The sequence below is a fragment of the Balaenoptera borealis genome (genome assembly GCF_965194805.1).
Source record: "Balaenoptera borealis genome assembly, chromosome: 3".
Taxonomy (NCBI): Eukaryota; Metazoa; Chordata; class Mammalia; order Artiodactyla; family Balaenopteridae; genus Balaenoptera; species Balaenoptera borealis.
The window spans coordinates 121,944,048-121,953,815 of NC_138866.1; the positions used below are offsets into that span (position 1 = coordinate 121,944,048).

Sequence of the window (9,768 nt, forward strand, 5' to 3'; positions counted from 1 at the left end):
CCTCTGCCCCGACTTGGCACCACTACTCTGCCATCCCAGATGGAGAGGGATGATCTCAATATTGAAATCTGGGCAACAGTCGGCTTATGGGGCCTGATAATCAAACACTTTGTTCTCCATCTGTGACCAGTTCTGGGTTCTAATAGGGGTGCAGGACCTGAACGGGGCATGGCTAGTGAGGAGGAGACCATGACTTCTGAGCTGAGAACCTTTCCCCTCCCCCACACCATGACCAGAGTCCACCTGTTGGACCTGAGCATCTAACGCTGTGAGACCCAAGTGAGTCTGCCTCCCATCCTCCAAGGAGGGCCCCACGCAGATATCCCCAAGACCTGGTAACCTTTCCCAGCACCCACTCCCCCACCCACCCAGCCCCCTCTGGCTCTGGGCTTCACCCTCCTGTATGTATCTGTCTGGTAGAGACCTGATCACAATGAATTGGGTGATGTTTTAATGAGTTAGGTCCCCCATCTAGCTTGGGAAGCTCTTGAAGGAACCGTGTTTTATTCACTTTATCTCCCCCAGTGCCTGGTCCAGAGAATGTTCTTCATCAATGTGTGATCAGTTAGAGAAGGAGGAGGGCAGTGAAGTGATAGAGTCTTGTGCCCCAGCCAGACTGTGAGCTGCCTGAGAGCAGCAAGTTCCCCTCTCCACCGCCTCCTCCTCCCCTTCGTCCTCCCACAGTAAAACCCAACACGAGATCGGGCTCAGAGTGGGCACATAGATGAGTGACGGCTTCACTCAAGATTTTAAAACTCTCCACCTATACGACTTTTGGATAATATCTTTATTTAGCTCAGGTAGATGCTTCCCACACATTTCTGGATACTTGGGTTAGAATTTTCTCCATAGCACTCAATAAACAGTTCTTAAGCTCTCATATATGGTAAATGCAAACATACAAGTACAATACAGGCTAAAATAAAAAGGCCCTTGCATACAAACATTTTTAAAAGACGTTTTAACACAGGGCATAGGGAAAGGAGACCCAGTAGAAGGTGATTGAATTACTACCCCTTCCCTCCGGACCTGGTCCTGGTGCCTGGATTTGGGCACTCCCTCTGCTCTCTGCTCCTCTTAGACACAAGTCCCCAGCCCATCCTGGACAGGAACAGGGACCTTGCAAGGCCAGGAGGCAGACCTGTTCCTGCCTGCAGAGAGGAAGGCGATCTCCCAGGCACAGTGTCCCAGACCTTAATGGTCAGATTGCTCAGCCTTGCATAAGCGGGGAGACCAACCCTGTGTCAGTATCCTGGACTGCCTCTCCCTTTCACTCTTTTTTTTTTCCCTAATAAATTTATTTATTTTTGGCTACATTGGGTCTTTGTTGCTGCGCGCAGGCTTTCTTTAGTTATGGCGAGTGGGGGCTGCTCTTCGTTGCGGTGCGTGGGCTTCTCATTGTGGTGGCTTCTCTTGTTGCGAGCACGGGCTCTAGGCATGGGGGCTTCAGTAGTTGCAGAACGCAGGCTCTAGAGCGTAGGCTCAGTAGTTGTGGCACACGGGCTTAGTTGCTCCATGGCATGTGGGATCTTCCTGGACCAGGGATCGAACCCGTGTCCCCTGCATTGGCAGGCGGATTCTTAACCACTGCGCCACCAGGTAAGTCCCTCCTCTTCACTCTTGATGCCTCCCAATTGTCAAAGAGATTGGACAGGCCCTCGTTGCCTGCTCTAAATGTTTCTCAAGCCAGTCAGCCTGAACAGAGGGCCAACCAGCTGGTGAGCCCAGGGGCTTCCAGAGAGCTCTTTAGAGGTTTGAGGACCTCCTATCCCTTCCAGGCCTCCTAGCTTAAGCACAACTTTGGAAGGGCTCCATCAGCTCCTGTATGGCCCCTGCTGTGTCCACTGTCTGTGGTCAGTGCGCAGAAGGACAAGTCCACGGTAGGCGGCAGGTATAATCTCTCAGGTTTGCCCACAGCTCAGACAGCAAAAAATCAGCCAGACAATATCTGTGCGTTTAGGCCAAAGTTTAGATCCCCTGGGTCAGCCCCCTGGCCTGGCTGCCCAGACAGGCCAGTAGAGAGTCTAGGCTGCAGGGCTCTCCGTCCCCTGAGAGCGCATGTGCGCCTGGAAGTGCTCACAGTGGGCATGCTTCATGGTCAGCCCATACACGGGGGTCATGTCCACCTTCACACCCGGGGTCACATGGAATTCCACCTGCTGCAGGAGGATGGCCAGGAAGAGAAAGACCTCCCAGCGGGCAATGGTCTCACCGATGCACTTCCGCTTGCCCAAACCGAAAAGAATCACTTTCTCACTGAGTGCTTTGTTGATGGTGCCATCAGCGGTGAGAAACCGTTCTGGCCAGAAGGCAGATGGATCATCCCACAGCTTCCTGTAATTGGAGAGAGGCAGCTGAAGTAGCAGCTTGGGGGCTCAGGACCATCCAGTGGGTTGAGCCCCAGCTCGAAAGAATAGGGTTTAGGCAAGAAGCCCAGGGACAGGAGAGTCTGAAGCTCAGGAGAGAGTGAAGCTTCCCCTGCCCCCTCTCAACTTACTGGTCATGGTTGATCTGCCACTGGTTCACAAAGACACAACGCCCCTTGGGGATGTAAAAGCCATTCAGACTTGTGTCTCTTGTGGTACTGGGGAGGGGGGAAGCTCAGTTAGGCTCAGGGCCACAAGGAGATCCCCCTGCCTCCCATACGGTGTCCCTCCCACCACCCTGATCAGGTACATGAACTGGAGTAAGGCCCAGCATGAGACAGCAGCGGACCCGTGGAGCCTCACCTGTGGGGGATGGTGAAGGGGATGAAAGAGGAATGTCGGAAAGTCTCCAGAATGAACGCCTCCAAGTAGGGCAGCTGGGGTCTATCAGAGAGCCGGGGCTGCCTTGCGCTGCCAATCACTGTGTCTGCAGAACACAAAGGACCAGACAGATGAAGGGGCCACTCAGACCTTGGTTGGACCTCCTGCCTTGAGCACACTGAAGGAAGCCACCACCTACCCAGCTCCTCCTGAATCTTTTTCTGCACGCTGGGGCTTGTCACCAGGTACATGAGGCTCCAGGAGATGGCAGTTGTGACTGTGTCAAACCCTAGCCAGGGGAGAATAGAGGGCAAAGTTAGGTGGTTGGTGGGTCAGGACAGCTGGGAAGAGGAAGGGCACAATGAGTTAGCTCATACCAGCTCCAAAGAGGTCCATGACGACATTAACGATCTTCTCATCTGACAACTGGATATTGGCATTCTCGTCCAGTCTCTTGCCCTGACAGTGTTCAATCAGGCTGTCTGTGATGTCCCGGATACGGCCCTGGGTAGGGAAGGCCCACGGGTGAGCAAGATCCCAAACCCAGACTTGCCTCTCATCCAGGCCTGGTCCCTTCCCATCCCTAGCATCTTCGTTAGGGAGGTGACTGCCCCACGCCCGAGGCTACCATTGCAGCTTCTCTTGCCTCTCCAAGGCTGTCTCCTGACTCAGGACACTTGCAGTCCCAACTCGAGGGACATCTGACACAGAGTCCAGTACCATTATCATCTGGACATGCCCTTTACCCTTTTCTCTCCCATGAGGCCGGAAGACCAGCTCTTTAACTCTTCCTGGTCCCCACAATAACTGACCTAGGGTCCTGCACGGACTGGCTATTTCAGTAAATATTGCTGTCTGATGGAAAGATAGAAGGGCTGGTCAAGAAAAAGTTCTATCTCCCTGCCAAGGATGGAGTCCCCTCCACTACTGGCTTCAAAATCCCAGGGTGAAGGCCCGCGAGAGCCTGCCAAACCCTATGCTGCTCCAGTTATCTCTGACCTCCTGATCCCTGACCCTACCCACTCCCTACCACTCATCTGCCCCTCCCCAGCCTGTACCTTCTCAAACGTTTTATAGTGTTCCTTGAGCATCTTCTGCATGAAAATGTAGAACCTCTGATTCAAGTCCTTGAAGTCATCCAGGGCAGTGTTGGGCAGGTAACGGAGGATGGGGATGAAGTCGGCTGGGTTCCCAGAGGCAGCCACCTCCCCGAACTCATTACTCAGGCCGACTACGCTAAGCAGCTCTTGGTTGTCATGGTCATAGCGTCGGCCAAAGCACATGGCACAGATGACATTGGCCACTGACACCACTACATACCTGTAGGGGTCAAAGCGCCCAGACCCTGCCATCAGCTCCTGGAACTTGCCGATGAGGTACTCGGCCTCCTTGCTCACGTGCTCTTCCAGGTAGCAGGAGGACGAGGAAGCCGGGTCTGAGGCAACGGAGAAGGAGTTGAGAGCATTCTGGGCCAGGCGTCGCCGGGCAGCCCACACTGGTCCAGAGTCTGGGTTGAAGGTCATACTCTGGCCATCAGCGACTAAGGTGAAGCTGTAGAGGTCAGGCCGGCCCTTGAAATCATCGCCCTGCCGCACCAGGGCCTGCCGGATGGTGTCCAGGCCGCTGAGCACCAGCACGGGTGTGCAGCCAATGCGGATCTGTAGCACGTCTCCATAGCGCTGGCTCAGCCGCGACAGGGCCAAGTGTGGGCTCTTCCCCAAGGTCAGCACATGCCCGATCAGGGGCCAGCTCCAGGGCCCTGGTGGACTCTTCAGGCCTTTAGGGACCCGAGGCTGCCAGGCCTTGACCACCCAGAATACCAGGCAGAAGGTGGCAGAGGCCAGGAGAAGCTCTGTGGCCGAGATGGGGATGGAGAGTCCAAACACAGAGAACATGATCAGTGTAGAGATTCCAAGGTGGCTGCTGAGAGGTGGGATAGGAGCGAAAGATCAAGACATCAGATGGGGAGCTGGCAGGAGCCAGTGTCCTAAAGTGTCAGCACACTGGTCAAAGAAAGGGAAAACCTTATCCAGAACTGTTCACTGGACATGAAGGGGAAGAGGAGGTAGGAGAAGCTGTTTGTTGAGCTGCCACTATGTGCCAAGAATTTTAGTCATTCTTCATTCAGTCCTGGCCACAGCGTATGTGGTAGGCTGCAGTGAGGCTCAGAGAAGGTATGTAACTTGCCCAAGGTCACACAGCCAGGAAGTATAGGATCCAAATCCCAATCCAAATTTGCCTAATTCCTTTCTCTTAACTGCTGCACCAATCTAAACATCAGCCTGTGGTTTCCATAGAGCACCTATACTATTATTTGCTTCATATTTTTCTAAAATCAGCTTTAAATCCACCCACTTAGCATCATTCCAAACCATAATATCTGTGTGAAAGTACAGGGTATTTTTCCCTAACATATATTAAAATAAACACATAATCGATGTGTATCACCCAATTCCCCTTGAGTACTACCCACCCAACTAGGGAAAACGCTATCAGAGAGCAACGGATCATCCACTCCTTCAGCCTCGTTTCACATTTGGGGAAACTCACCTTCAGAGGAGGCACTGACTTGGCTACAGGCACCCAACACTCAGACAGAGCCAGGACTCAGACCTCTTAGGGAAAGTTCCTTGGGAAGTTTTCAGCACCTGTCATAGGTACCTCCCTTGGAAGAGTGGTCAGATCAATCGATGAAAAGGGATTTTCCCGGAACCCTCAGTTCTCTATTGCTCAAACCCAGGGTCTAGGGAATCCTGCCAGACTCTGGGACAGGGTGGGGACGGGGACAGGGGACTGCCCCCTTACTTACTGTCTAAGCCACTCTGCCCTCATCCCCAGCTCTCTGAGTTCAACTGACCCACGGTTTAAAAGCAGCTGGAGGCCAGCTAGATTGAGGCTCCAGGTCACAGAATTCCAGGCCAGGGTTTTCATTGGGCTCAATTCTCAATGAATGAATAGTCTGGGCCTCCCCCATTTGCCAGTCACTAGAGAGCTGTGAATAAATGGAAGGTTCCCACTAGGCAAAGGCTGCAAGAAAACTCCAGACTGGAATCTGGGAAACTAGGAATGGAGCTGAGTTTAACAGAGGCTGAGACAATACTTTCTCTCTAGGTTCGGTCTAGAAAGGGTGTGCAAATTCATGGACTACTCTCTTCGAGGCATGGGGCTCTGACTGGGACATCTTACTGGTGCCCTGGACTGGTGGTCAGGACACCCAGTGTTCCAGGCTCTATGATGTGGCCTTGGATTAGTCGGTGCATTTTACCCTTCTCGGCTCCAGTCACATCACCTGAGACAGGGAGTGCGACATGACCTCTGATTCAGGGTGCCCAGCTGATCTCAGAGAAGAGAAAACCCAGATCTGACCTGGGGAAACTCACAGTCTGACTAGTGAGGTTTCCCCACAGAAAAGCCAGCCAAGATGGGGAGATTGTATGGTTCCTACCTCAACTACTATAGCCATCTGTCTGGGGAGGCTTCCTGGAGGAGCTGAATCCCAAAGCACACTTTAGTCCCAACACCTTGAGTGAACTGGGGACACTGCTAGGCCTTGGTGTGCCATGGTTTTCCCTTCTGCACACTGGGTGCCCCAAAGACCTCTAGCCTTAGTAAGATGGTAGGAGGCCAATCTTCTAGATCAATTCTCCTTTGATTTGGATATGTTGAAGTTTTGTTGAGAAGGAGGTTGGAGAGTAGATTAGCAAAGTTTCAAGAGCAAAATTACAGTGTGTTAAAGTGTGGGGGGAAAATTAGTCTTATTTTTTCCCTACGTGGGATACAACACTGTGAATTCAATCTTCAACTGAAGGCCCAGCACTTCTCCTAAAACACAGTTCTTTGTTTCTTTCCTTAACAAAGTTTAAGCTAGTGTTAATAAATTAAAAAGAGAAATTGCTTGTCTGTCCACTTCAGCTTTGTTTTATGCCCATTTCATATTGTTGTCTGTGTTGTAATTCATACTTTTATACCATTTCTGATGTGTAAAATTGGTTGTCTTGTAAATATCTTATAAAGAGTTCAATGGTAAATAAACTATTGTGGCTGTTAATTTTGAAAAAAAAAAAAAAGATGGTAGGAGGCCAAGAGAGATGTGACTGCTGAATTTTCAGGGTCAAGCTTTCTGCAGCGGGCAGTCTCTCACATTGACTGCCCCCAGCAGAGGACAGAGAAGACAGTCAATGGAACAGGGAAGGCCCCTCGGCAGTGCTCAGGACTCCCACTCAGATCAGCCTCCCATGTGGGGCCAGCACACCTCAGCACTGACAAGCTATGCCTTGGGAGGGTGGCTCCAGCCAGGGGTAGCTTTTAGATAAGTCAGGGTACAGCTAGTAAGAACCCAACCTGCCCCCTCCATCCACCCTGACCACCCAGGAGAAGCCCCCCCTCACACAGCCTGAAGGAGGGCTGCACTGGCTCACCTGTGTCCTTATTCCAGCCTCCCAGGTGACCCTTATGGGGAAGCCCCAAGGCATTCATGGAGTCAGTGGGAGATGGAGCTGGAGCCTGGGTCCTGGAGTCCTGAGAGGGGAGCATCTACGTCTAGAGTTCTGGTACTAGTCGAGGGACCTTGGGCAAGTCCTGCCCTTCCTCAGGCTTCAGTTTCCCCACTTAGTGAGGGAGCTGGACTGCCTCCTCACTAGGGACACTCTTAGCCTTTTTTTGAGATGCTAGACCAGGAAGACCTTGATGCATCAAAATTTTCCTTTGGGGGGAGGGAAGGGACAACCCAGAAGCCCCCAGCACTCACCTGCGTCTGTGGGGGGGTACAGAGCTGAGCTGGGAAGAGTGGTCTCTGGAGCCAGGGACCCCCGAAGAAGATCACAGAAGGCTCCAAGGAACTGTCACCTTCTGGGTGAGGGTGAGGGTGAAGGCACTGCCACCTTTATAGGCGGCTTTCTTTTGTGGCCACGCCTCCTGGAGCGCTGGGATGGGGCGGGGTGGGGGGGGGCGGGGTGCGGCTGGCGAATGGTCGCTCTAGGATGGAGGGAGGAGTGGGGGGACAGGACGCAAGGGGATAGGTAAGAACCCACTATGGGATGCCTCAACCAAGTGCCGGCACTTAAAGGGGTGAGGGTTAGGGACACCTGGGACCCCCAGTTCCGAGGTACTCCATGGATAGCGCAGAGCCCAGCTGAGAAGGTTTTGGGGAAGTAGTCCCATGATAGCCCGACAGAGGGTATGGGGGTGCTCTATCCCCGGGCACGGGGACCCCTCTCCCTCATTTTTGCACCCACTGAACTTTGGGAGTGCAATTGCTTCCTCTTCACTACTAGCGGATGGGGGCCAGGCAGGCAGGGAGGGGCGGAGCTGCCGGGTGATGACCTCCTAACCCGGGTTATTGAGTCCAGGCTCGCGTGAGAAGCACGACGACCCCAGCCCCGAGGTCACCGGGGCCGGAAGGCCAGAGGCGCCGATGGGCTGGCCCCTTCCCCCAGAGCCCTCCACCCCCCCACCCCAGAGCCCGGAAGACTAGCAGAAGTCAGCGTTCCCTGACGGAGGGGCGGGAAGGGATGGAGAAAGTGCAGTATCGCCGAGCGCGCACTAGCGGGGACACGTTGAGGCGCCTCTGGGGCCACTTTGGAATGCTGCAAACCAAGGGTACTTCCAGCCAGGACCCACGGGCCCTCGAGGTTCCCAGGGTTGCTAGCGCTTTGGCATGGCAGAGAAATCGGGAGGCGAATGGATCTCCTGGTGGCCGAGCAAAGGGTTAGAGGGAGGCCCTTGGGCGGGCAAGAGAGGGGGCCCAGGGACTAAAGAGGGGGGCGCCCGGCGCACATGCCTCCCCAGGCTAGCGTGCATGTGTCTGGCACATCCCTCCAGGGGGCAGAGGTCACGCCGTCCATCCCGGCCCCACCTGGCTGGGGGCGCGGTGCCCAGAAGTTGCGTGAGAAGGACCCGGAGGCCCGCGCAGCCACCCAGCCGCCCAACTCCCGGACCCGGCTCAGTCCCGGCACAGTCACGCGAGCGCGGGCGGTGGGGGGGGATGGGGGGGTGAGGGGTGGGGTGGGGTGGGGGGAGGAGTCGGGAGCGGGGCTCTTAAAGGGCCAGTCTCTAGTGGAGCGTGTGGGTAGAGGTGGAGGGAGAGGAGCCGCCGAACCCTCGTAGGTGCGTGATTGGATGGGGGTTGGGGGGCAGTGCAAAGGGCCTAGGTTTGCGTGCAGAGCTGGGCTTTTGCAAGCAAGCGGGCTCCTGAGTGTGTCCGTATTTTTGGTCCACGCCTGTGGCGGGACATGCAACCCCAGCACAGCCCGGGTCGCCTGGCCGGCTGCCTCCGACACTGTCCTCGCCCCTGCCGAGGCTTCCCGATGTAGGGTGTCCAGGCGTATTTGCGTGTTTAGCTCAACGTGTCCCCAACCAACCACATCACCCGCCCTCGCCGCCGCGCTCCCCAACCCTACGAATAGCACTGCCATCCACTGGCCCAGACGAGAAAACGGAGCCTCATCCTGCCCCATCACCTCCCACTGCAGTTGGATGCCACCTCGTGCACTGCACAAATAAATATTTACCAAATGCCTACTATGTGCCAGACACAGTTCTGGATGCTGGCGATTGATATAGAGGTGAACAAAACTGACAACCTCCTGCTTTCCTGTAGCTTACATTGTGAGGCAAGGGGGGTGGGAGGTGGAGACAGAAAACGCAGAGAGTCTCAGAGGGTGAAAAGTGCTATAGAGAAAAATAAGGCAGAGAAGGGGTAGGAATCATGTGGGGTCAGACTGCAATTCAAAAAAAGGCTGGTTGGGGAAGGCATCACTGAGAAAATGACACCCAGCCCAGGCAGGAGGGTGAAATCAAGAATCAAGGCACACGGATATCTGGAAGAAGAGTGCACCTGGCAGAAGGAACAGCAAGTTCAAAAGCCCTGCACAGGCGGCGGGGGGGGGGGGGGGGGGGGATGCGGGGGGCGGGAGGGGGTGGAAGCCCTTCCCCAGGTGCAGGGAACACCTCGCTGAGAAACATGGGACTTTTCTTTGTGTGAGATAGAGACATTGTGAGGTCTGAGTCAAGGAAGATCACT

At 54.5% G+C, this 9,768-nt stretch overlaps 1 protein-coding gene across 3 annotated transcripts; it reads right to left on the reverse strand.

Moving 5' to 3' along the window:
- Positions 1 to 769: 769 nt before the first annotated feature.
- Positions 770 to 7,592, reverse strand: CYP1A1 (cytochrome P450 family 1 subfamily A member 1). 3 transcript variants are annotated; one of them, XM_082387311.1, is made up of 7 exons: positions 7,495 to 7,592; positions 3,806 to 4,667; positions 3,125 to 3,251; positions 2,947 to 3,036; positions 2,730 to 2,853; positions 2,498 to 2,584; positions 770 to 2,334 (listed from the first exon to the last, which is right to left on the reverse strand). In XM_082387311.1, exons 2-7 carry the CDS (start codon positions 4,640 to 4,642, stop codon positions 2,025 to 2,027), a joined length of 1,575 nt encoding a protein of 524 aa, XP_082243437.1. In that variant the 5' UTR covers positions 4,643 to 4,667; positions 7,495 to 7,592; the 3' UTR covers positions 770 to 2,024. The 3 variants fall into 3 exon arrangements, with proteins under 3 accessions (XP_082243437.1, XP_082243436.1, XP_082243438.1); XM_082387310.1 differs by having other exon boundaries at positions 3,806 to 4,670; XM_082387312.1 differs by lacking the exon at positions 2,498 to 2,584 and having other exon boundaries at positions 3,806 to 4,670.
- Between the last annotated feature and the right edge of the window lie 2,176 nt (positions 7,593 to 9,768).